Source organism: Marmota monax, unplaced genomic scaffold (genome assembly GCF_021218885.2).
Source record: "Marmota monax isolate L192 unplaced genomic scaffold, Marmota_monax_Labrador192_F-V1.1 WCK01_AAM20220418_F8-fsc00220, whole genome shotgun sequence".
Lineage (NCBI taxonomy): Eukaryota > Metazoa > Chordata > Mammalia > Rodentia > Sciuridae > Marmota > Marmota monax.
Window position 1 is genome coordinate 1083267 of NW_026693909.1, and position 25600 is coordinate 1108866.

A 25600-nucleotide genomic window follows, 5' to 3' on the forward strand; every position below is an offset into this window, starting at 1 on the left:
AAGCTCCGCCACTGTTGTACTGAGGCGGTGGCGGAAGCACCCGCGCGGTACCAGCCAGTCCTTTCTGCCAGGTGTGCGGCGAGTCACAGAGGCCAGTGTGGCCGGAGGGCGGGGGTGACGTATGCCATTGGCTGCGCTGGTGGGCGGAGGGGCGGTCGGGCTCGGAGATGCTGATCATTGGCTGCATGCTGGGGGCGGGGCCAAGAGGTGCTCTCCATTGGCCAAGTGCTGCCGGGTGGTGGGCGGGGCCTGAGGGCGGAGCCCGGTGTTGGCGGCTCCTGCCATTGGCCATGCGCCGCGGGTGAGGCCCGCGTGACGCCGCGCGCGAGGCGAGGCGGGGCGGGGCGGCGGCGCTCGGAGTCACCGGAGCTGCGGGACCGCACCGCCGCTGCGGGGCCATGATCCGTAACGGGCACGGGGCGGCGGGCGGCGCGGAGCGGCCGAGCCCAGCGGGCAGGCGCGCGGTGCGGGTGTGGTGCGACGGCTGGTGAGCGGGGCGGGGACGGGCGGCCAGCAGTCTCCTCCCGGGGTCGGCGCCGGCAGTTGCCTGGGGGCCGGCCCGCGCCTGCGGTCGCGCCCTTCGGTGTGCCACCGACCCCGGTCGGATCGCGGGGGCCTAGTCCAGGGTTTCCCTGATGTCCCCCTGGGCTCCTCAGCGACGCCTGCCGGCTTGGGCTTGGAGCCTTCCGGGGCTCTGTCGCTCCCCGCTGCGCGAGGCCAGCCCACGTCCCATCACTTGGAGGTTAGGCGCGAGGTTAGGCGCGAAATGTGCAGACGCTGATGCAGCCGGCAGTGTCCTTCCGGAAAACTGGAGATGCGCCCCTCGGGCGCTCACTGGGGACTGCCAGGTCGTCCGAGGCGCTATGGAGCACACAGGCTCCCAGCCCGCGGTGGGTCAGGAATGCCATGGGCTTTCTGGCAATTTAGAGGAGGTCATTGTTTTGAAGAAACTTTGGGGCTGTCAACAAGTAGAAGGAAAGTTGACCTTTCCGATAGCTTGCTGCCCTCAGTGATTTCACAGGCCTGCACCTGATGGAGTGGGGAAGGACCTTGGCTAGTCAGCCCATAGCTCCTGAGAAGGCTTAAAGGGAGCGGGCAGAACCTTATCTCTTTTGCACCTGAGTCACCTTGGGAAGAGGGAACTCGGCTTCCTGTTGTACTCTGACCTTGGCCCTGGCCAGGGGCCCACCCCAATCAGGCCACAGGCCGCAGTAGCTAGGATTCAGTGTCACTCTTTCCTCCGTGTGTTCCCCCAATCCAGCCTCTGACCCCTCCTCCCATCCATCCTGTGCAGAGGGCACATGGCTGGATGAAGTTGACCCTGGGCCTGAATCCTGTAACCCCACCCAGTTTGTCTGCTGGGACCCCCTGCACTGTGGTGAGAGTGGTAAATGGCTATTCTGAGAGGTGGGGGGCTGCTCCAGGTCACCTGATCATACCTCACAGGGGATGGGGATCTCTGGAGGGAGGTAGAGCCAACCCAGGGCCCAGCATTGGCCCACAGAGGATTTCGAGGGCTGTTCCCAAAGTGTGCAGGAGCACCTGGGGCCCAGCACATTGCAGGGGCTGAGGAGCCTTGAACTGGAGAATGCACTCATAGCTAGACTCGGATTTGAGGATAAGAGCTGTAGAACCAAGTGACACAGGCTGTTTTTCACTAAGCCAGGCAGTGGGGGAGGAACCAAAATTTTCAAAACCAGTGATTCCCAGGCTTCTTTGGTTGGAGTTTTGGTTTTGTGTTGACCCCAGGGACCTCAAGGTAGAATAGGATCCGGACCCAACCCACAATGTTTGTTTTAAAGTTTAAAGTGACTCCCCACAGCAGGTTGTATTTAGTGAAAGAAGGGGACAAGTGCAGAAACCACCTGAGGCCTGAGAAGTGACCACGGCCACCAGTGGGAGAGTCTGTCCTGGGAGCTCCTCAGCCGTGCTCTCCTCCAGGCCTGTCCCTGGGTGCACCATCCTTTCTAGTCCTGACACTGATAGGGTCCTGACCTCTGGCCCTGGATCTTGGGGGGTGGACATCTTAGTGCCCACCTCCCTGCTGAAATCCTGCTTCTGGATAGATCCTGGGTAGCAGTTTCCCCCGGTGTTTTTTCAAGAGAGCTATCTCACGAATTCTGGAAGGATCAAAGATGTGCCCCACAATGCCCCTTACCACCTACCTTCCTTAACATAGGGCCTGACTGCCCTGTCTGTCCCCACAGCTATGACATGGTGCATTATGGCCATTCCAACCAGCTGCGCCAGGCACGAGCCATGGGAGATTACCTGATTGTGGGCGTTCACACCGATGGTAAGGTGCAGGCTGCTGTGCCCACACCACCCACAGTCTGACATGGTCTTCTCTGACTGGGTCAGGTAGGGCAGGTCCACACATCCTTCCCAGAGCTTGGCTGTGAGGGAGCTTGGCAAGCTCAACCCAGCTTTGCCTGACTGAGGAAGGCCCCAGCTATAGAGAACAGGCCGGTGGCATTCATGACAGGCTCCTTGGCTGTGCGGCCCATCCCCTCCACCCCTGTCCTGGCTCCTCAGCGCCTAGACTGAGGGGCTGTCCTGTTACCCAGCAGATGCTCTGATCCATTTTGCTGGCCAGAGCACAGCGGTGGTCTTGCCCCGTGGCCTGAGCACCCAGTGAGAGGCAGGCTCCCTACTACACCCCACTGTAAGTACAGGACAGGGCGGCTCCTGAGGAAGGAGCCTGGGGGGCTGGAGGTCACCTCTCTCATCCTTGTCTTGTCTTGTGGTCATAGAGGAGATCGCCAAGCACAAAGGGCCCCCGGTGTTCACCCAGGAGGAGAGATACAAAATGGTGCAGGCCATCAAGTGGGTGGACGAGGTGGTGCCTGCGGCTCCCTATGTCACCACCCTGGAGACGCTGGACAAGTACAACTGCGACTTCTGTGTGCACGGCAGTGAGTGGGAGGGCCTGGGGCTGCGCTCAGGTCCCGGGTGGTACCTGGCAATGGTGGGCCTCCTCCCTGTGGGCTCCAGGAAAGCTCTGCTCCCTCCCCAGAAATAAGTGCACAGATACTGGGACAGGCTGGGGACTGAGAGGGGAGCTGGGTGCTGGCTCTAGGCTGAGCCTCCTTGTCTTGGTGTGCATGTCACTCTCTAGATGACATCACACTGACTGTAGATGGCCGTGACACCTACGAGGAAGTGAAACAGGCTGGGAGGTACAGGTAAGTCCCCAGGTGGCCTACCAGTCAGGGCACCAAGTGCAAGGGTTCCTTCCAGCTCATTCTTGGCCGCTTTGTGGCCTCCTCTGAGAAGAGTGTCTGGGCTTCTGGCCAAGACTGGGTACACAGGAAGGGGAGCGCTTGTTGTGGCCCTTACTTCATGGCAATTCCAGGGCTTCAGAGACGTGTTACAGGCAGAGCTTAGCAGGGATGGCCAGGTTCTTGATCAGAGCTGTGAGCACGGCCACCACAGCCTAGCACAGCTGGTGAGTGCCTTATGGGACTTGTGCCCTTTGGGAGCTGGCTTTTAATTACTTTAAAGACCTAGTTGTGGCCAGTGGCTCCTGCAAGAAATGGGGCAAGCTGGAATTCCCTTGGCAGAGAGGGCACAGTCAGGCAGGACCTGGGTGTGAGGGAGGCTGGGGGCCTGATGCAGAATGGGGACCACCCTGAGTCTGCCCTGCCTGCTCCCAGCTCCCAGCACTGCAGGAATGGGCCTTAGTGACCTTTCTGCTCTGCTCCTGCCTCTCTCTAGCTGATCTCAGTACAGGCTCTTCCCCATGCTCCAATTCTGTGTTCTGTTGTGGTCAGTGCAGAGAGGTGCACAGGCAGGGTTAAGGTCATGTCCCTCGGGTGGGGTCCACTGCAGGTGGAGCCTGACAAAGGGGTCCTGTGGGTCCAGGACAGGAACCCCCCCATACTCCCTTTGGTCCCCCCAGAGAGTGCAAACGCACCCAGGGCGTATCTACCACAGACCTCGTGGGCCGCATGCTGCTTGTGACCAAGGCCCATCATAGCAGCCAGGTGAGTGCAGGATGGGGCAGGGTCCCTGGTTCCCTGGGTTGAGGACAACCACCCTTCCCCATCTTTCTCTTCCTCAACCTCTCCTCTGGCTGGGGGAGCCACAAGCTATGCAGTCATGGGGTTGGCAAGTCTGGAGGGTAAGACCCCTCAGCGGCTGTCCCTCCTGTGCAGGAGATGTCCTCCGAGTACAGGGAGTACGCAGACAGCTTTGGCAAGGTGAGTGAGCTCTGGCCAGTAAGGCCACCTGGGAGTGCAGCCAGTGCTTGGCTGCCCCTCCTCCACCACCCACACTCCCCTTGGGGCTCTCTTTAGGGAAAGGCCAGCTCTCCTCCCTCCCTGCCTGGAACTGACAGGTGGCCTCTAACCAAATGGCCTGCCCCTCTCTCCCTTTGTAGCCCCCTCACCCGACACCTGCCGGGGACATACTTTCCTCAGAAGGCTCCTCCCAGGTGACCAGATGGTGGCCTAAGGGTGCTGGGTTCCCAGAGGGCTGTGTCCACAGGCCACTAGGTTCTGTACCTCATGGTGGTGAGTCCACCAAGTGGAGCTGGTGTTAGTTGCAGTACCTACTGTGGCCATTAGGCAGAGCCACAGTCCTGCCAGTGGCAGTGGCCTTGCCTGGACTGGCGGTGGTGTCCCTGCTCCTGCCCTGTTCCAGGTACCTGCCTGGAAACAGACCCAGTGGGCCTCTGGGTTGTGGCATGCTGCAGTGGGGGTGTGAAGTCCTGACCCATGGTGCCCACTGCGTCTGCTCCCCAATCCCCACCATGACAGACAGGGGTACAGGCAGCCCTATACCCAGAAGAGTGGTCCCAGGAAGGAGCTGGACAAGGGACATGCCTGAGAGGCCTCTGCTGCTGACCAGCTTCCTCTTTTGGCTGACAGTGTCCTAGGGGGCGCAACCCCTGGACAGGGGTGTCCCAGTTTCTACAGACATCCCAGAAGATCATCCAGTTTGCTTCTGGGAAGGAGCCCCAGCCAGGGGAGACGGTTATCTATGTGGCTGGTGCCTTTGACCTGTTCCGTATCCTCCTCCGTACCACTGTGGTGCCACGCCCACACCATGGAAGGGGAACCTGGGCCACAGGCCCCTCAAGGCCCTGGGACTGGGCTGGGGTGCGGGGAGAGCAGCCTGGCAGGGAGAAAGAGTGGTGAGGTGCTGAGCCAACTCCCTGGGAGGCGGGAGCTCTCTGCCCTCTTGCCTGTTGTTGCCTCTTGACCTGTGTACAGATATTGGGCACGTGGACTTTCTCGAGAAGGTGTACAGGCTAGCTGACAGGCCCTACGTCATCGCCGGCCTGCACTTTGACCAGGTCTCTGCCCTGCCTCCTTGTTCCCCAGACCCAGACAATTGACGGGCCATGAGGCCCTGGTGGGGCTCCAGGGTGGATGTTGGGCACAAGTGGCCTGTGGAGGAACGAGGCTTCAAGTGCCTTTTGAAAGCAAAAGAGACCTCCTGGGTGGGTGAGCTTGGGTCTCTTCTGGGGTCCAGAACCGTTCTGCCTGGCTCCTCTCCTAACTCCTGCCCATAAGGCATCACTGGGAGGGAGAACACCCGGTCCACATGAGGCCCTGAAGCTGAGCTGACCTTGCTCTGCCCTTAGGAGGTCAATCGCTACAAGGGGAAGAACTACCCCATCATGAACCTGCATGAGCGGACCTTGAGTGTGCTGGCCTGCCGGGTGAGCACAGGCTAGGAGCCAGCCCGGAAGGGGAACATCCCCTGGCCTCTCCCTTCCAAAGGCTTCCCTGAGCCAGGGTGTGGGTGCCTGTCCATCCCACTTGGTAAGGTGGTCTGGCCTCCTTGGTGGTGTGTTTCTTCCCAACTAAGGAACCCAAGAGGCCCAGGAGGCAGGACGCCGTGGGCTCCCTGGCCAGCCAGCCCCAGCCCTGCCTGTCTCTGCTCGCTCACCTGCAACCTCAGCCCTGCATCTAGGGCCATCTCCTGCCATTCTCCAGTCCTGCCTGCCAGGGTTGGGGACCTCTGCCACGACTCCTTGTCCCAAGCTTCTCTGCTCCTTGTCCCCACAGTATGTGTCAGAAGTGGTGATTGGGGCCCCATATGCGGTCACAGCAGAGCTCCTGGGTCACTTCAAGGTGAGGCTTCTCGTGGGGTAGGTACTTGGTGCTGCTGTGGCTCCCAGAGAGGCACCTGGGCTGACCCCTGCTCCCTTCCCAGGTGGACCTTGTCTGTCATGGGAAGACAGACATCGTGCCTGACAGGGATGGCTCTGATCCCTACCAGGTGGGTTTCACTGCTCCCCGATGCAGCTCCCTGAGGCTTCACCTGTCTCTGGGATGGCACAGAGATCCTTGCTGCTGTGTGGCTCCAGGGGACAGGGAGGCAGGTTGCTAATGAGCACCAGTGCTTGCTCTCCTGGCCCTGTGCTAGCCTCCCTCTGGGGCAGGGCAGAGACAGCTAGTTTCTGTGGTCAGGAGGGAACTCATCTCTCTCTCCTTGAGGCTTCCAGGAACCCAAGAGGAGAGGCATCTTCTATCAGATTGACAGTGGCAGTGACCTCACTACGGACCTCATTGTGCAGAGGATCATTAAAAACAGGTATCCCCAGGGCCCCTTGGGGTGGGTACCAAGCAGCTGCCAGCAGAGGGAAGATTCCCTGGCGCAGCTCACCATAGCCCGGCCCCCAGGTTAGAGTATGAGGCACGAAACCAGAAGAAAGAAGCCAAGGAGCTGGCCTTCCTCGAGGCCACCAGGCAGCAGGAGATACAGCCTGTGGGGGAGGGCGACTAGACTTCCGACTGGAGGACTGTCACGGAGAGCCCCTGTGCCGGTGCCTGCCCCGCTCTGCTTCTGCGTCTTAGAGTTTGGCTCACGCAATTCTAAAGGAAGCTGCAGCACCACCCACTAACTGGCCTGGCTCCAGCAGGGCTGGTGGGGAGGGCACTACTCCTGCCTGCCTGCAAGGTGCCTGTTTTGTAGTGGGCTCTCAGCTCCTCCTGCTCAGAGAAGGCATCCGGCAGTGGAGCAGCCCAGCAGGCAGGGTGGGCAGAGAGGACCAGTGATATTGAAGGCTGTTGCTCCTGTGTGCTTCCATCCAGTGGTTTCTAACTGCTGCTCCTCCCCCATCTTGGAGAGAGATGACCCTCCTGCCTGGCTGGAGGCTGCACTTCTTGCTTATCCAGCTTTGTGGAAGGCACAGAGTGGATGGCTTTGGGGAGCTGTGTTCCTGGGGTCACTCCCCATTGGGCACCCTGTGCCCTGCAGCTCATCCCAGTACCCTGTGCCTGGCTCCAGGAAGGTGCACTTGTCCTGCTGCCCTCCCAACAGACTTCCTGGTCTTGATTTGTACATCTCTGGTGCAACTGAATAAAGCCTGCTGGGAAGTGCTGTGTCTGCCCCCAGCTCACCCACCCACCACAGGGCTTCTGGAGTGGCAAGACCAGGAAGGCCGCAGAGCCTTGGGGCTGCCTACCAGTGGGGCTGGGAGGCAATGATTTGGCATGTCTGTTGAATTCAGATGCGGGAATTAGGGCTATAGGTGTGGCTCAGTGGTACAGCAAGGCCCTACCTAGGGTGCATTAGTCCCTGGGCTCATTCCCAGTTCTGCAAAAAGAAGAATATGAAGGTGCTTTCCAGCCCAATGCCCTCCCCACTTTGAGCTGCTGAACCAGGTGGAAAGGGGCAGGTTCCTCTGAGGAAGATGGGCCTGCCCTTTCCTTTTAATCCAGCTGATTTTGAGGTCTGCTTTACAATCCCAACAGAAGCCTCACCCACTTTCCCTCTGTGCCCCCAGTCTCAGAAGTGGGGTGGTGCTCATGTTCAGACCCCTGAGCTGTGGGATTCCTGAGCAGAGAGGCCAGGCAGTGCCTGCAGGCTAGATCTGGTAGGGCATGGCTGCCTGGCTGCTGGGCTGGGCAGAGAACAGGCCTGGCCTAGACATGCCAGCACCTAGAATATGCTGCTGCTTGCACCCTGGAGCAGGGGCTGGGGACTGATCTGCACCAGCAGCAGGTAGAGCCTGGGCCCAGCACCCCAAAGACACATGGTCCAGCCAGGGGAGACTCCCTGCTCACCTGCCACTCATGGAATCCCTGGGTGGAGGGCTGGCAGGTCCAGCTGGCAAGGGCACAATGGGGACACCCTGAGAGGCAGACCGCAGAACTCTGGGCCTTCTGTCCGCCCTGCCAGGAGTGGAACAAGAGGGAAGCAGCCAGAGGTCCCAGCTCATGCTCTAGAGGAAGACCCAGAACCCTTGAGTGTGCCAAGGGTGAGGGGAGCCAGCTTGACCAGAGGAGAGCGGCACCTGGGGCACCCTAGCAGGAACCCTGGTTTTACGGGCCAGGCGGCCACTAGTCTGGGTGACTTCGGGGCCCCGCCCTGCTCGAGGCCCCCCCCCCCCCCACTCCAGCAGTCCCCCTCTGAAGACTTGACTGAGCTTCTCCTTTATTCATTTGGCGGATTACTGCACGGGGCGGGGAGGGAGGGTCAGGGGTGCCATCCCGCGAGGCAGGTCTGGGGGTCCCTGAGCGGGCAGTGGGCGTTGGGGGCACCCACCGGGTCAACGAGGTTGGTATTTTGGGCCGGGGGCTCAGGTGCGATGGCAGTCGGCGGCGCGCCGCGACAGGAAGACATCCGCCTTGCACTGGAAGGTCCCGCCGTCGGGGAGCCGCTGGCAGCTCTGCAGGTTCGGGGTGACGTCCTTGACGCACACGGCCTGGGTGGGCGGTGGAGGCTGTGGAGGCTGAGGGGGCCGCCCGCACCCACCGGCCCCCGCCGCCCCCCTGCGCGCACTCACGAGGCTCCGCAGGCTGGGCCGCAGCTCCGAGGAGGCGCCGGCGCGGCGCTGGAGGCCCGTCCCGCCGGCGAGCTCCGAGCGCCGCGCAAACGGGGATCCGCGGAAGCCGGACAGTAGCCCCGCGGCGCGGCCCACCGAGTAATGGCTGGGCCCGGCCGCCGGCTTGTACCACGCAAGGCCCTGTGGAGCCAGCAGCAAGAGCAGCGCCAGGGCCGTGGCCACCAGCGTCGCGTGCCGGGCCATGAGGACGCAGGCAGCGGGAGGGCTGGGGAGCGTCCAGGTGGAGCCGCAGAGCCTGGCCGCCTTATATCTACTGCGGTGACAGGGCGGGGGCGGGGCGGGAGGGGACCCGTCAGCGTCCCGCAGGCATAGGGCATGCAGGAGGCTCGGGTGAGGCCCACGCAGCATCATGCTGAGGCGCACAGACCCTCCCACTGACCCGTCCATCCTGGACTGACAGCACTGAACCCCCAAATAGCCCAAGGATCCACCTCCCACCCAGTCCCCAGCACTCCCAAGACTGTACCTGCACAGTACTCAAGGGACAGATTCTCCCTCCCTAAAGGGGAACTGAAAATTCTTGACCATAGGCATTAAAGTCCCTGGGTAAAGCATGGGGGCCACGGTGTGGTTCATGCCCATGGTGGGAGGTTCTGTTACTGGCTGGATCCTATAGGAAGAGGAGGGTAGCAAGGCCAGGACCCAACTTTGGGAAGGCCAGACTAAGAGACTGCAGACCCCAGGCGGCTCCCTGCCCAGCTCTGACCCTGTATGGTGGTCTCTGAGATACTTCCACCTGGAGCCTTCCCTGCATTCCTTCAGCCAATACTGGGCACACAGGAGACTGCCCAGAAATAAGACATACTGAACACCACCTGCATGCCAGGGCCAAGGCCACAAACAGGGCTCAGTCCCTGCCTAGGACAGGTGGGAGTAAGGAAGGGGTCCTCCCAGGGAGGTAAGAGGATGCTTGGGAAGAGTCTGCAGAGACCAGTGGGGTGACCCTCCCACAGGAGTTTCTGTGGCTTCCTGGAACAGGGGGCTAAGAGGGGGGAATGCTACAGGGTTTGATGAGGACTTTACAGAGGTCCTGACCTGGGAGGAGGCAGGCAGCAGAACAATGGGATCAAAGGGCAGGAACTGGAGCCCCCATGTGCAGAGTGGGGTGGCTACTAGGTTTGTGATCTCCAGAGAAACTCAACATTCTGGGAGGTCTGGTGAGCAGACCAGAGATGGGTGGAGCTGACCCGCAGGAAAGGACCCAGGTGGAACTCAGTGGGAACTCAAATGGCAGGGAAGCCAAGAGGGAGGCTTTGTGGCGATAGAGGGTTCAGAGGTTAGCCTGAGGAGCCTGAGCCCTGGCAGACATGTCCTGTCTCATGAGAAGATGCTTCAGAGAGGACGAGGGCAGAACTGGTTCCCAGGTTAGGTTCCCAGGAGTGGGGCCCCATGCTGGCTCACGCTGGGCCCGGGTTCCGAGTGCCTAGTAGCAGAAGCTACTAAGAACAGCATAGGAAGGACGGCAGTGGGCTGCTGGTCCCTCCGTAGGTGCCTTCTCTTGGCTGTGGGGACCAGAGGAGCCTCCTGAGAGGTGTCCTTCCCTAGGACACCTGGAGACATCCCAACATGGAGAGCCTGCACTGGACCTGGTCTTCAGTTTGAACAAAGGACAAGGTTCTGTGAGAACAGAATGCCATAGCCATCTGCAGCCCACCTGACACTACCAGAACTTGCTCGGGGACATCTTCCTCCTGCCAAGGCCGGAGTGAGGGTTCTGGGGGTGACAGCCATTAAGAAGCCCACTGACAGGACATGGCTGCTGTGGCTCCCGTTGGCACACACATATTCCATTCCGGGGCCTTGATTTGGCCATGCCCTGCCCCAGGCTCTTTCATGATTCTGCACTCTTTTCCCAGAACTGTGACTCAGGACTTCAGCGGTGTTTCATCAAGATGTTTATTCATGAGAGTTTTCATATCAAAACACTGCAGCTTCATCAATGTGCCAAGACACAGGCAGCCAAAGCCTCCAGCAAGGCTCAGGTACTTTAATGAGTTTTATTTATTGAATAAAAGCGTCAGCATTGTGATGGAAAACAACAAACAGGCTCCGGTCCTTGTTTCAACCCTGTCACAGCCCAAGGACTGTCTCCAGACCATGGCCATCAGGTCCCACTAGGAAAAGGGGGACTCAGGGCCATCTTGGGGTGGGGGAGAGGGGTCCAGGTGCAGCATGGGCGACTCACTCCTTGAACTTCCACTCCTGCCGGCACATGGGGCAGTGCTGCTGCACCTGCTGCGCGTTGAGCCACTTGAGGATGCAGTGCATGTGGAAGCAGTGTGAGCACTGGCCCCACACCAGCGGGCAGTCATCGCCAGGCACCTTACCTGCAGGAGGGCCAAGATGGGACAGCATTAGGGAGGGCCCAGCATTCTCAGGCAGGCTACACAGAGCATGTGGCAAGCCAGAAAGGGGTCCTAGGACATCAGGCTGTGGCTCCTACCCCAGGCCAGTACCTCTCCTGTCTCATGTTTCAAAGACAAAAATCTGGTCAGGCTCGCTTGTAATTCCAGCAGCTTGGGAGGCTGAGGCAGGAGGATCACAAGTTCAAAGCCAGCCTCAGCAATTTAACAAGGCCCTAAGCAATTCAGTGAAACCCTGTCTCTTAATTATCATCATCTTAATGGCTCTCTGGTGTCACCTCTCAACCACTCCTTCTGGCAAAATGCCATGTGCCATCCCTACTCGGCTGTGGCTCTCAACACCCACCCCTACACCAAGTGAAACAGAGGGGAGCGAGTCTGGCTGGACCACAAGAACCCTGTACCTTCAGAGTTTGGGTAAAGAGACAACATCTGACCTCACGGGCCTTGGGGACCATCTGTGGACTCTTGACCCACTGTGATAACCAGAAAGTAACATTACTGGTCAGATGCCAAGGAGCTGATCTGAGCAGTGAGCTATTCTCTCTTTATCAAAGCAGGAGGTGGAGACCTAGAAGATCCTCTTTGGACTTCAGGGATTTGGTGACCTACAAGCATCCTGGGGACACTGGTATTTAAGGGCCAGCTTTCTTCCTACGTATAGCTTCAAAGGGCCCCATCTCCAAGGCCAGGTGAACAGGATGCAGACACCCAACCTGTGGGTCTGGAGATGCTTCCTGTGGAGAGGAGAGTGCAGAGAGGGACACTTCATACTATCAAAGTTGTCCTGATTTCTCAGGATCTATGCAGAGCACAGCAATGCTCCCTAGTCCTGCCCCAGTCAGTCTAGCACCAAGGAGCTAAATCTCGCTGCCTCTAACCCACCCTCTGGTGCCAGCTCTATGTCACATCTACTCCCAGTCTCCACACAGTGCCTGTCCATCAGCAGCAGAAGTCTCAATGAAATCACCCCTTTCAAATTAGGGTTAGAGCCTGTGAGACCACAGTTGTGGGCACCCAGTTGGCCCTGTTGGAGGGCTACTGTGGAGGAAGGTTCTCCCTCCTTCCAGTCAGATACTGGTAGGCAGCCTGCTGGGCATCCAATGACTGGACGTACAGAGGTCTGGCTGGACCTCCTGAGGATGACTCAGGAGGGCTTGCTAGTGTCCTGATGAGGTTTTTTTTTCCCTTTTTTTTTTTTAAATTAAAACACCTCTCAACAAGACCGCTTTCACCCAGGCCCCTCTGGGTCATGTAGCAGATTTATTATAGCCTTAGTCACTCTGGATTGCTCACAGTTGTTAAAGAAATGTGGCACTAGTTAACCTATCCAGAAAGCATATTAGACTGCAAAACATTTTGCACATTAAAATCAGATCCCGCTAACTCCAAGCACTGGACTGAATTCCCTATTCTCTACAGCCAACAGGCCATTTTAACAAAAACTCCGCACACTACCCAAGCACGAAATGCTGAGTGTTCAACCACAAAGATCTTGTTTTCATGTCCCAGTCAAAGACACCCCTGGCATGCTGCAGGCTAGGCTCTGCAGGCTACGTGTGGGTCCATCCTAAAGGGGTCTAGCAGGTTTAGGTACCCCACAGCCATCTTCAATCCACAGGACCAACTGCCCATGCCCAGCCTATGGGAGGGGCCAGAAAAGGCAAAGTTACTGAAAATGTTTCTGAATTATTTCCCACGTCAGATAAATGCTCTACTACTAAGCCACACCAAGGTCTTTTTGTTATCTCTATCTTATTTTTTTGGCACCAGGATTGAACCCAGCAGTACCTAACCACAAAGCCACATCCCCAGCCCCTTTTTATATCTTACTTAGAGATTTCTCCCTGAGGTGCTTAAGGTCTCGCTAAGTTGATGAGGCTGGTTTTGAACTTGAAATCCTCCAACCTCAGCCTCCCGTGATGCTGGGATTACAGGTGTGCATGTGCCACCACGCCCAGCTCCTTTTTGCAGGGTCTCAAGGAGTTGCCTAGGCTGGCCTTGAATTGGAGACCCTCCTGCTTCAGCCTTTGGAGTAGCTAGAAGGCAGCAGTACACGCCTGTACCTGTCTCACAGATTTTTCTTGCTATCAGGAATTGAATCTAGGTGCTCAACCACCCAGCCCTTTTTGTTTTGAGAGAGGGTCTCACTAAGTTGCTTAGGGCCTAAGTGGCTGAGGTTGAACTTGCAATCCTCCTGCTTCAGCCTCCTGATTTGCTGGGATTATAAACATGCATTACCACGCCTGGCTTTAGGAGTCATTTAAATACAATCAATCAGTGATTTCTTTCTTGCATGTGCCACCACACCCAGCCAATCAATGATTTCTTTCTTAAGATACATTTCACCTATCAGATTAAGTCAGAATGCATTAACTCCTGGATGATGGAATTTCTTTTCAATCAGGGAAGATATAAAAAATTGAGTTGGGCTTGGTGGCACATGCCTGTAATTCCAGTGACATTGGAGGCTGAAGTAGGAGAGTCACCAACTTTGAGGACAATCTTGGCAACCCAGTGAGACCCTGTCTCTAAATAAAATACAGAATAGGGCTGGGGATGTGGCTCAGTAGTCAAGTGCCCCTGAGTTAAATGGCTGGAAGAAAAAAAAAAATGACTAGGGATGTAGCTCGGTGATAACGCACCCCTGCATCCAATCCCTAATACGAAAAAACAAACACCCCAGCCCCCAACAACAAAAGGTCACACAGTTTACTTTTAAAGACTTAAGCATGAAGGCTGGGGATGTAGTTTAAAGGTGGAGTGCCTGCATAACAGGTCTAAGGCCTGGGTTCCAGTCCCAGTACCACCATGAATTTTTTTTTTTTTTTTTTTTTTTAGGTATGACCAACTCAGTAGTGCATACCTGTAATCACAGGGATTTGGGAGGCTGAGGGAGGAGAATCATAAGCTGGAGGCCTGCCTCAGCAACTTAGTGAGACCCTGTCTCAAAAAATAAAAAGGGCCCGGGCTGTAGCTCAGTGCTAAAGAGTCCCTGGGTTCAATCCCCAGTACTGAAAAAAATAAAATACTTTCTTTTTCTGGGGGAAGTACTGGGGTTGGAACCCAGGGTCTCTCTCTTGCACATGCTAGACAAGTGCTCTACTATCAAGCAACATCTCCAGCCCAAAGGTGTCCTTCTTTGTTTCACTGTTTGAGAATTTTCAAACAAAGTGTCTAAAACATATCTTTCTTGGTGCTACACATGCTCTGCTGGTCTCCAATTCCTGGGCTCAAGCGATCCTCCTATCTCAGCCTCAGAGTAAGGCCCACAGGTAGGAACCACACCGGCTTTTGACCGGATTTTTTTCGGGGTGGGGTGGGGTGGTGTTCCAGGGATCGAACTCAGGGGCACTCGACCACTCAGCCACATCCCAGCCCTATGTTGTATTTTATTTAGAGACAGGGTCTCACTGGGTTGCTTAGCGCCACACTTTTGCTGAGGCTGGCTTTGAAGTCGTGGTCCTCCTGCCTCAGCCTCCCAGGCCGCTGGCATTACAGATCTCCGCAGGAACCTGATCCCAACCTGCCCGGCTCTTTTCTGGAAAGGAGACGAAAGCCAGGGGTTTCGAGGCCGGGGTGGGCCAGCAAGAGCTGGGCGCGCAGGAGACACTTACAGTCTGGACAGCAGCCATTGAATGCCATCCTGCAGATCCCACAGTTCTCGTCGTTGGCCACCCAGAGCCAGGTGGCCACGCCGTTCCAGCACTTGATCTTCACCTTCATGGCGGCGGGGCCTGCGGGCGAGGGCAGAGGGTTACCGGCTAACGTTATTCTGCGCAGCTGCAGTGTGTGGGCAGCGAGGCGGGCGCGGTGCCCGACGGCCGGGGCTCGGCGCTCGGCGCAGCGCCTGGGGGCCGCGTTCGGACGCCACGTCCGCGGAGGCTCACGCCCGCAGGGCGCAGGAGCCACAGGCCGCTCTGCTCGCCGGGCTGTGGTCGGACCTGCGCCGGCCGCAGGGCGCACTGGTTCTCAGGGAGTCGCCACGACGCCGCGCGGAGTCTCCAGCGGAAGTGAGCGGGGAGGCGTGGTGGCTGCTCTCCCGCAGGCCCGAGGGAGGCGGGCTGGGGGCCTGGCCAACGCCGTTCGTCGCCCGAGGGCAGCTCTCCCGGACCCGCGCGCCCGCATCCCAACCCTCGGGCAGAGAGGGGCGCCAAGCCCCGCCCACCCTGTGCCCTCGCACCTACGCCACCTAATCACGCGCCGCCCCGCCCTTCCGTTGGCGGCGCCGGCGTCCGCGCGGGAAGGTATAAAAACGACCGCACCGCGTCCGGCGCCTTCAGAGCTGCGCTCGCCGAGCCCCGCTCCCAGTGCGCACGCGTCTTCCCGCCCCGCGCTCGCCGCGGCCAATCGCCTGCCGCTCCGGGGTCGCGGCGCCGGAAGGCCACGCGCGGCGCCGGAAGTGACGCGCCAGCGTGCTGACGCGCGGGCTCGAGCTGAGGCCCGATTCCGCGCCCGCCATGGCCGACAAAATGGACATGTCTCTGGACGACATCATTAAGCTGAACCGGAGCCAGCGAGGCGGCCGCGGCGGGGGCCGGGGCCGCGGCAGGGCCGGCTCCCAGGGCGGCCGTGGAGGCGGGGCGCAGGCCGCCGCGCGGGTGAATCGAGGCGGCGGACTCATGCGGAACCGGCCGGCCATCGCCCGCGGCGCTGCGGGCGGCGGCGGCAGGAACCGGCCGGCGCCCTACAGCAGGGTGAGTGCGGGGCCGCGCGGGCGCGAGCGGGCGGCCCGGCAGGCGCGGGCACCGTCCGCGGAGCCGTGGGCGGGGACGAGGTCGCGCCGCGAGGCCCGGCCCCGAGGCGGGGATTCTTCCGCCGCTTTGTGCGATCCCGCCGGGCCCTCGTGGCGGCGGCGGCGGGAAGGCGAGCGAGCGGCCGCGGGCTTGCGCGGGAGGGCCAGCTGGCGGAGCGGGCCAGGGGCCCGCGGCGAGGCTCACGGGCTGCTCCGCTTGCGCTTTCCCTTCAGCCGAAGCAGCTTCCCGACAAGTGGCAGCACGACCTGTTCGACAGCGGCTTCGGGGGCGGTGCCGGCGTGGAGACGGGGGGCAAGCTGCTGGTGTCCAACCTGGACTTCGGAGTGTCAGACGCCGACATCCAGGTAGGAGCCCGCCGCTCGCGCACCGCGCGGTCCCGCTTCCCGCCTCGGGGCCGGGCTGGCGGCCGCCCAGGGCGCCCCGGCGCTGGCGAGGGCTGTCGGGCGGGGACCGCCGGGGCCCGAGGAGCGGTCGCGGGAGCGTCCTCCCGGACTTGTCAGCAGCACGGTCCCCAGGCCCATCTCTGGGGGACGAGGCTTTTTCCCTTTTTGATCGGACCTCAAAGTCATTTAAAGTGATTTGGGACCGGGACGTGGCTCGTGGCGGCGTGCTCGCCGCGTGTGCAGGGCCCCACTGCAGTCCCCAGCACTGCGGAACGAATAGGTGGCTCCGTGTTTTTTCTGCTCAAGAGGCAGTATTGGTGATGTCTGGGGCAGGGTGCCGGGCCCCGGAGCCCGACCGTGTGACCTTGCCATGGGGACGGAGCAAGGCCAGTGAGCACTCACAGTGTCTCAACACTTTTTTTAAGGTGGTTTCTGGCATCCACTGGAAACCGCTTTTGGTGAACTCCACTTCCCTGCTGTGTGCCTGCGGCCGGAGCAGCCCCACACTCTGGGTTCCCTCTCCAACTCCCAGCCTGCCTGAGGTCAGGGCAGTTTCCATGGCGTGCTTGACCTCGGTCTTTGAGGCAGGCTTGAGTAGGAGGAGAGGGAAAGGTGAGCAGCCAGAATCTGCCTTTGGGGGAGGGCCTGGGGTCAGGGCTCCAGAGGCAGTGGGCCCTTTGAGCCGGCCTGGTCTATTGGACAGCTTCCCTTGCTCTTGGCCTTTTCTGTTTTGTGAAACAGCCCTTGAGTGTATTTTAAGTTTTCCATTGTCGAGAAAAGAGAGTGCCTTAATCCTTGTACCAGGGAGCGTTGCAACTTGCTTTATCTGCATGGTGGTACAAATGTCAGGTCCCCAGATGGGCAGGAGATTTCCTGACTCAGGTGCTCTTAAAAGTTGCTGTTTCTCCTAGCCCATCCCTTCCCTCAATTTCTGTTACCTCTGCCCCATCCTCTTTGTAGATGGCTGCCAGGGATGTACCCCAAGCATTCATACTTGCAGGGACTGACCCTGGGCCAGTAGAGGAACACAGTGTAGCTGCCTTGTCAACACATGCTCTTTCTGACTCTTAGGAACTCTTTGCTGAATTTGGAACGCTGAAGAAGGCGGCTGTGCACTATGATCGCTCTGGCCGCAGTTTAGGGACAGCAGATGTGCACTTTGAACGGAAAGCAGATGCCCTGAAGGCTATGAAACAGTACAACGGTGTCCCTTTGGATGGTGAGTCTGGGGCTGGGCCCAGGATGCCTGTGGGGCTCGTGGAGTTTGGGGCTGGCACCTGTCCCTGTAGGAATATGGGTTGCCCCTCTGGCTGAGGACACTTTGCATTTGCCCCTTTGTCTCTCTCTTCCATTCTGCCACCTCTCATGCTGCCCCACACATCTGGACCAACCTCTTGTGAACCCCCATCCAGCAAGCTACATCCCTCCCCTCCTTCAGCTCCTTCCGGAAGATTCACTTCTGTGAAGCCTTCTCAGAACCGCCATAGTACAACTGAGTGCGGGGCTGTAGTCGTAAAGACAAAGGTACCTGTTCTTCTTCCGTCAGGTCACCCACACCTGTCCACCCATGAGCACCCTGGACATCTGAGCAAACAGCCCACCTAGCCTGGACTGAGAAGGAGTGAGGAGGTGTTGGTGGGGTTGTTGTTGTTGCCATTTGTTGTTCTCCCACCAGACTCTCCAGGCCATTTCCCTTGTTGGGGGCATTGGAGACGCACAAAGGCCCTTTCCAGAGCTTGCATGGAGACCAGGGTATGGTGCCCCCTGGGCTGGCTTCAGAGCCTCTGGAGTGAGCCTTCTTATGTTCTTTGCCACAGGCCGCCCCATGAACATCCAGCTTGTCACATCACAGATTGACACACAGCGGAGACCTGTACAGAGGTGAGTTCCATGGTCTCTGGGGTCTGTGGAGATCAGCTTTGTTGTGTGGTCATGTTCCCCTCAAGGCTTTCCAGCTCGGTCATTGAGCTCTCTTTTCCTCGCCAGCATAAACAGAGGTGGTATGACTAGAAACCGTGGCTCTGGAGGCTTTGGTGGTGGTGGCACCAGGAGAGGGACCCGTGGAGGTAGCCGGGGAAGAGGCAGAGGTACCGGCAGGAATTCAAAGCAGCAGCTCTCTGCGGAGGAGCTGGACGCGCAGCTGGACGCCTATAATGCAAGGGTGAGTCCCGGCAGGCCACCAAGGCCACAGTGGGGGAGTGGGTCCTTTGGGGCTAGCAAAGCTAGGAATGGGCCGAGGCCAGGGCCTCCTGAGTGAACCTCCTCCCTCTGTTTCAGATGGACACCAGTTAAACAGCCGGGCAAACCGTGTGTGGAACAGGACCCGGACGTCTCGTCCCTGCTCCCTGGTGGGAGGGGGTGCTGGGCTGTGCAGCCAATGACGGATTTGTTTCTTTTATGTTTTAAAATAGGATTTAAAAACTCATGTAAAGGTTTTTTCTTTCTTTCTTTCTTTCTTTTTTTTTAATTCTGAAACAGACCTGTTTTGTACCAAGTTATTTTTGGGATAAATTTTACTGGTTGCTGTTGTGGAGAAGGTGACGTTTTTCACCTTTGCCATAATAAAATAGAAACGTGTGTAGACCTGGAACTGTCTGGTCCATCCCGCTGCTACAGCCCTTGCCTGGCAGCGCTGGGTGTCTGCCCTGTGGGAGGGGAGAGTAGAGCCGTCTGTGGCACCTGGCATGGGGTTGGAACTGTGCTTTGAAGGTGGTGGCTGCCACTCTCCTGTCCCCTTCCTCACCTTTCCTAACTCTTTACTCTCTGATTCAATAGGTGGGAGGACACCAGAGGCGCAGCGGCCCCTTCCCTAGAGCTGCCTGTTCTCTCTGCCTGTGCCACAAGATCAAGGGTGGGTGGGTCATCTGTGCAGTGTCTCGAGGTCTCCCATGACAGGCTGTTGGGCTATCCTTTCCCTTCTCTGCACTATATCGGGGAAACCTGGGCTCTGAGGTTCTGATTCTTCTGTGTGGTTCCAACTTTTCATAAATAGGACATACATTTTCCCTCTTACTTTTGTACAGTTGTGCAGATAATCAAATCCAGGGGTGTTTGAGTCCCTCTCGTACAGCAGCTTGGTGTGTGCATAGGTCCCGTGCACACTTTCCCAGAGACTTCTAAGTTGTCTCTAGGCTCCTTATGCCTGGTGCAAGGCACATGTTCTGCTATTGCTTGTTGTCCTGTAGTGGTAGGGAAGACTTCTGTGTGTCCCAGCACACCCAATCTTCCTGATGTCTGCATCCTTGGTTGGCTGACCAGGACATTGGAGAGCTGGCTGTGTTTGATAGTGATAAAGTAGGTCGTGGAAGTGAGGGCAGAACCTAACCTCCATGCCAGAGGGGGCAGGGCAACAGGGACAGCTTGACGTCAAGTAGGTGATACTGTTTTGAGAATGGGTTGGACGTGGAGATAAGAGCTTTAGATCTTACCCTGCTGGTGTGAGTATTGTGGAGACTGAGGCTGGAGAGGGAGTTCACTCAGGGAACTGATGGCTGTCTCTGCAGACAGTAGGTTCCACTGGGCACATGCTCCAGACCAGCTCTGCTTCCAAGTTTGGTCTGACTCGAGTCACGCAGGAGAGAGTGTGTCAGTTACAGTGACCCTACGTAAAAATCAGTGGCTGCCATCTGAACAGCCTTTCCCTGTGCCAGGAAGGGCCACTACTATTAACAAACAAGGTGACTCATTCTGGCTCTCTGAGGCGGCTCGTCCAGTAGGGGAAAGGACTACTGCATGTCTGACTCTAGTTGCCAGAGCAGAGGAATAGATGAGAGTCAAGGCAGTCCATGCAGTGGGCAGAGGCTGTCCCTGAGAAGGTGGCCTCGACTGGTCCTGAGTGTTGGAGCCATACCTGCTGCCTAGCAAGCAGAGGAAGCACTTGATAGGTGTACCTCACAGGGAGGAGCGAGGAGAGTTAGGGGCTGTGGCCTTCCTGGGAGGAAGGAACACCAGAATGATGTGTTGTGAGGTGCAGTAGGTGTGTGTCAACGGGGAGAAGGCCCCAGGAAGGAGCAGGCTGAAGGTGGCAGTCACGGATTGGCTATGTCACACACGTGGGAGGTAGGGCAGAGACACCCAGGTGTCTTGTATGAGAATGCTACTTTGAGTTGGATATCTTTGGTTTGGTAGCTGGCAAGTGGAAGTGGCTCAGAGGAAAGCGTTGGAAGAGATGGAAATGGGGTCACATCACAGGAGCAGTGGCTAATGTCTGCTGTGGGGACATAATTGCTGTTCAGAAGGTAGAGGACAGTGGCATGCGGGTGGCAAGCCTGACCATTTGTAATTACTTTTGCTAGGGGGCCAATCTGGAGGCCACCTGGCTTCCTTTTAAGTGGCGAGCAAAAGAGATGGGTCACCTACTTTCTGAAGTAGACCTTTGTTCCCAGTGGGCACCACAGGGAAGACCTCATTTGTCCTCTGAGCCACTTAGTCTGGGTATTTTTCAGGGAAGAAGATAGAGGCTCTTCTGTGGAATGCACATGCTGTAGTTCAGGTCCTCTGGAGGCTGGTGCCTCAGTTTCCTGCCTAGAGAGGGAGGGTAAACCACTGACCCCAAGAGTGTTTGAGGAAAGGATGACTTGAGACTTGATGTTATGCAGGTTTTTCTCCTTTATGCTCCTCCCTCAGACCATGAGCTGCAGATGTTTGGTTGGCTGCCAGAGCCCTTCAGGTGCCTGGGGTGACCCAGTTCCTTTTGTAGCCCTGTGGTCTGCATGAGAAACTACAGTGATTGGCTCAAAGGAGGGCATGTGACTCAGGAAGGGCAAGAGGGGGGCTGAGCTTTCAGATGGGCTGAAGGAAGGAAAGGTCAGCAATGGGGAGAAGCAGCAAGTCCAGGTTTCAGAGCTCTTACCAGGTTAGCTGAGAGCACCCAGTGCTGACGTCAGCTCCGTGCATGTGGAAGTGGCTTTCTATTGGAAGCAGGAGGAGTGGAGCAAAGGCCCGCCAGACCCATGCATTGAGAAGGAGTTGTCCTCCCTTTGGAGTTCAAATCCTATTAGACCTAACCTGACCTCAGGCGCTGGGTTCAGTGATTCATGGTTTGGTTGCTATATGCAGACACCATTGTAATAATTTGTCTTGCTGTTTATACCTTGCAATGGGGTCATCTTGTAAGTTAGTAAGTTTTGTTCTAGCTTTCAGCAAACTGATGGTTTAAGTAGGAAACAAAACACAGTAATGATAGGTGTGATGGTGACAGAAGAAGTAGGGGGAGTGGAGGTGCAGTGGTCAAGTAGACGGAACAGCGCTGCTCCGTAGCAAGCTGCACAGCTGTCAGATGTCTGTTGAGGCCCTGGCCTGTGCCTTGTACTCTATTCAGTGTTCTATGTAGTTTTCTCCTCTTTTCAAAAATCTAGTGATATGATCTGTTCACTTTAGAACTTAAAGAAAATGAAGTTTATTAACTCACCCAACAAAAATTTGTGCACCCGTTGCAGGGATAAAAGCACTGAACAAAATACATAATCTCTTAACAGAACTCTAGTACATTCTAGTGGAGAAAAGAGGAGGGCTGGAGCTGTAGCTCAGTGGTACAGCACTTGTCTAGCATGTGTGAGGCACTGGGTTCGATTCTTCAGCATCACATATAAACAAGTAAAGTTCATCAACATCTAAAAACAATTAAAAATAGGATGGCTGAGCAGGGTGGTACACTCCCATACTCCCAGCAACTTAGTGAGGCCCTAAGCAACTTAGCAAGATCCTGTCTCAAAAAATAAAATGGGCTGGGGATGTGCTCAGTGGTTGAGTGCACTTGGGTTCAATCTGTTACCCTAAAAAAATGATGAAAGGAAGTGAAGTACAGACACAGGGTATCCATTGAGGCCATGGAGGAAAACCTTGCAGGGTGGAGTTGTGAACCCTTGGACAGTGGAGGTGAAGCTCACTGGCAGAGGCAGAGAATAGCAAGTAGAAGAGCCCAAGGTGAGCACACACCAGGGAAGGGTAGGAACAGTCCCAAGATCCCAGTGCGGGGGCGGTGTAGGTGACCTGAGGCATTAATGTGAGGACACCAGCTAGGGGATGAGCCAGTGAGTGGAGGGCCAGAGTTGCACCCATGGCCAGTAGACCAGGGCCATCCGTGTTAGATGGCACTCCATCACTGAGCTCTGTCCCCAGCCCTGGGAATTGAGCCCACGGATCCATGTACGCCAGGCCAGGGTACTTCCACTGTGCTACACACCAAGTCTTTAAGTTTGTTTTGTTGGGGTGGGGGGATTGGGGATTAAACCCAGGAGTTTACCACTGAGCTATGTTCTCAGCCCTTTTTATTTTGAGAAAGGGCCTTACTAAGTTGCTGAGGCTGGCTATGAACTTGCAATCCTTGAGTTGCTGGGTTTATAGGTGTGCTCCACCATGTCTGGCAATCCTTTTCGTGTCTGGATAAGATAGAAGTTATCACAGAAAGACTTACTTTCCTGGGAAACTTGGAGGATTTCACTTGAGAACACTGATGGCCTTCATGGGGTTGAACACTTTTGGCATTAATCCATGCAACAAAATAGATTCAAATACTGATTTGTTACCAGGCCTGGCGGCCTTCACCTGTGGTCCTAGAAACAACTGATGTTCTTGAATGTGATGAATGCCTGTACTCCAGTCTGTTGTGCTGTTAGCTGCTGATAGGACCTTATAGGCTGAAGGGCAGTTGGAAGTTAGGTTTTTGGAAGCATGCCCTTGAAGGGGGTATTGAGACCCTGGCCTCTTTCACTTCTTGGCTGCCATCCTAAACTATGCTGCCATACACCCAAACAAGCTGCCAACAGCTCATGGACTGAAAGTGGAAGCCAAAATAAACTTTTCTTTGATTACATTGCTTGTCTCAAGTATTTTATCACAGTATCAGAAAGTTCAGTGTTGTTAAATTTAATAGAAATATGTATCTCTTGGGGCTAGGGTTGTGGCTCAGAGGTAGAGCGTTCGCCTATCATGCACGAGGCACCAGGTTCTATCCTCAGTACCACATAAAAATAAAATAAAAGATTTTGTGTCCACCTATAACTAAAAAATAAATGTTAAAATAAAATAAGGTGCATGCCTATTAACTACTTGGGAGGCCTAGGCAGGAGGGCCCAAGTTCAAGGCCAACTGAACAACTTAGCTACACCCCATCTCAAAAAGGGTCGGGGCTGTGATCTAGCATCTCTCTTCAATCCTTCTGTTAATGTCAGCTTGTTTATTTAACTGAATGTTTGAAAAGCTACTATGTAATTTTGGTGTTCCTATTCGTTGAAAAAAATTCCTGTATAACTCTACCTAGACTCCCCAGATGATGATTTGCTGCAGTTTGTTCTCCATGTTTTCTGAGTGAATCGAGAGAAGAATGTAGACAGGAAACTTTATCCCTAAATCCTTCTGTGAGATTTATTTATTTAGATACTAGGGACTGATCCCTGGGGTGCTCTACCACTGAGCCCTTTTTATTTTTTACTCTGAGACAGGGCCTTGCTAAGTTCCTCAGGCTGGCCTGGAACCTGTGGTCCTCCTGCCTCAGCCTACTGAGTCACTAGGATTATAGGTATGTGCCTTTATGCCTGGCTCCATAAGTATCTTGAGATATTTAGGTGAATATCTGTTTTTCTTCATTTTTTTCCCCACTAATTTTAGCATCTGTTGGATCTCGGAAGCAACTGTCATGGCTTTTTATATTTTCCACATCCTTTGACACTTACTAATTGGAATTCTTGCATAAGCGGCAGCACTCCTTCTCCAGTGTTTATTTAGGTGGTTGTCAGGTCAAGATGGATGCCGTTGCTCCAGTGACTTTCTCTGGGCAGGAGTACTCTTTGAGGTGGCCTGTGCTGTTCGGACATGCTCATTTCCTTCACTAAGCACTTCAGACATCTTGAGAAACCCCACACCTGAAGTCACAACTTCTCCAAAGAGCCCTGGTGCTTTCCCATGGAGACTGGCATTTATCAACCAGGATTTCAGCACTGGCCATGTTTGCTACTTCTGGCCCTCAGGGCACAGCACAAGGAGTGTGCTAAAACACACCTGCCTACTGCTGGATTGATTTCTGTGGATATCTAGCTGGATGTAGACATTTTTGGAAAGCCACGAGTTCCTACAGGTGTCTGACCACCCCAGTGCCACAGGGCACTCCTGCCCTGCCCTTTTCTTATCTGTATTTTCTCCCTGTGACGGAGAAGCCTGGCTCTTGGTGCACGCCATTTACTTACACAATTTCAGTTTCTGGTGTGCCCAAACCCATGTGAGGGGCACTTTCGACCACAGTATTGGCAGGTTAGTGCTCCTGCGTTTGGCCTCATGGGGTCCAAAGTACTGCTGTCCAGTGTAACCTAGGTGAGTGCTTCTCGCCCGCCAGCTGCCTGTGGTTTGTACAGTGAGGCGTGTCTGTCGTGGTTCATATGTAATCCCAGAGACTTGTGGAGGTTGAGGCAGTTCCAATTTAGCAAGACACCCTCTCCAAAGAAAAAGGGACTGGGGATATAGCTCAGCAAGGGCTTGTTTAGGGCCTGGGTTCAGTCCTCAGTACTGAAGAGGGGTAGTGCTTTTATCTAAATCACATGCCAAGTTCAATCGCTTAGGCTGGTCTTGAACTTGCAGTCTTCCTGCCTTAGCCTCCTTATTACTGGGGTTTAGTGGTGTGTGTCACCGAGCACTGTTTTCATATCCATTACTTAGTTCTTTCTCTAGTACTGGGGATTGAAGCTAAGGCTTCACATAATGCAAGTAAATGCTCTACCTCTCAGCCAGTCAGCCCTCCCTATTCCTTGTTGACTTATTTTTTTTTTTTAGTTGTAGATGGACACAGTACCTTTTTTTTCACTTATTCATTTTAATGTGGTGCCGAGGATTGAACCCAGTGCCTCACCATGCTAACAATTTTTTTAAATTTTTATTTACTTATGAGTTCTAATCAGCTATACATGACAATAGAAAGCTCTTCGATTCATTGTACACAAATGGAGCAGAATTTTTTGTTTCTCTGGTTGTGCATGAAGTAGAGTCACACTGTGTGGTCACACATGTGTCCAGGGTAATGATGTCCACTCATTCCACTGTCTTTTCCTTTGCCCACCCCCAACATTTTTTAAAATATATATGTTTTTAGTTGTAGATGGATATGATACTTTTATATATTTTTAATGTGGTGCAGAGGATCAAACCCATTGCCTCACATATGCAAGGCAAGCAGTCTACCACTGAGCTACATCTCCAGCCCCCTTGTTTTTATTTATTTATTTATTTTTATAAAGAGAGAGAATTTTTTTTTAATATTTATTTTTCAGTTCTCGGCGGATACAACATCTTTGTTTGTATGTGGTG

General features: G+C 55.7%; 4 protein-coding genes across 9 annotated transcripts; 2 read left to right on the forward strand and 2 right to left on the reverse strand.

Annotated features, from left to right (window-relative positions):
• The first annotated feature begins 352 nt into the window (after nucleotides 1-352).
• Nucleotides 353-7362, forward strand: Pcyt2 (phosphate cytidylyltransferase 2, ethanolamine). 3 transcript variants are annotated; one of them, XM_046463274.1, is made up of 14 exons: nucleotides 354-487; nucleotides 2208-2296; nucleotides 2754-2915; nucleotides 3119-3185; nucleotides 3902-3986; nucleotides 4158-4202; nucleotides 4382-4435; nucleotides 4872-5010; nucleotides 5217-5299; nucleotides 5591-5668; nucleotides 6018-6083; nucleotides 6166-6231; nucleotides 6458-6546; nucleotides 6636-7362. In XM_046463274.1, the coding sequence occupies exons 1-14, from the start codon at nucleotides 399-401 to the stop codon at nucleotides 6736-6738; spliced, it is 1215 nt and encodes a 404-aa protein (XP_046319230.1). In that variant the 5' UTR covers nucleotides 354-398; the 3' UTR covers nucleotides 6739-7362. The 3 variants fall into 3 exon arrangements, with proteins under 3 accessions (XP_058441224.1, XP_046319230.1, XP_046319231.1); XM_046463275.1 differs by lacking the exon at nucleotides 4382-4435; XM_058585241.1 differs by lacking the exons at nucleotides 6018-6083; nucleotides 6166-6231; nucleotides 6458-6546; nucleotides 6636-7362 and adding an exon at nucleotides 5818-6011 and having other exon boundaries at nucleotides 353-487.
• Nucleotides 7363-8392: 1030 nt separating this feature from the next.
• Nucleotides 8393-9012, reverse strand: Npb (neuropeptide B). The gene is made up of 2 exons (XM_046463314.2): nucleotides 8744-9012; nucleotides 8393-8662 (listed from the first exon to the last, which is right to left on the reverse strand). The coding sequence occupies exons 1-2, from the start codon at nucleotides 8984-8986 to the stop codon at nucleotides 8537-8539; spliced, it is 369 nt and encodes a 122-aa protein (XP_046319270.1). The 5' UTR covers nucleotides 8987-9012; the 3' UTR covers nucleotides 8393-8536.
• Nucleotides 9013-10685: 1673 nt separating this feature from the next.
• Nucleotides 10686-15497, reverse strand: Anapc11 (anaphase promoting complex subunit 11). Of its 4 annotated transcripts, none has more exons than XM_046463315.2 (3): nucleotides 15350-15497; nucleotides 14784-14903; nucleotides 10686-11130 (listed from the first exon to the last, which is right to left on the reverse strand). In XM_046463315.2, the coding sequence occupies exons 2-3, from the start codon at nucleotides 14890-14892 to the stop codon at nucleotides 10985-10987; spliced, it is 255 nt and encodes an 84-aa protein (XP_046319271.1). In that variant the 5' UTR covers nucleotides 14893-14903; nucleotides 15350-15497; the 3' UTR covers nucleotides 10686-10984. The 4 variants fall into 4 exon arrangements, with proteins under 4 accessions (XP_046319271.1, XP_046319273.1, XP_046319272.1 ...); XM_046463317.2 differs by having other exon boundaries at nucleotides 15359-15487; XM_046463316.2 differs by having other exon boundaries at nucleotides 15354-15481.
• Nucleotides 15498-15601: 104 nt separating this feature from the next.
• On the forward strand, nucleotides 15602-18896 carry Alyref (Aly/REF export factor). The gene is made up of 6 exons (XM_046463291.2): nucleotides 15602-15863; nucleotides 16136-16267; nucleotides 17378-17525; nucleotides 18124-18187; nucleotides 18293-18467; nucleotides 18584-18896. The coding sequence occupies exons 1-6, from the start codon at nucleotides 15627-15629 to the stop codon at nucleotides 18596-18598; spliced, it is 771 nt and encodes a 256-aa protein (XP_046319247.1). The 5' UTR covers nucleotides 15602-15626; the 3' UTR covers nucleotides 18599-18896.
• The last annotated feature ends 6704 nt before the right edge of the window (nucleotides 18897-25600 follow it).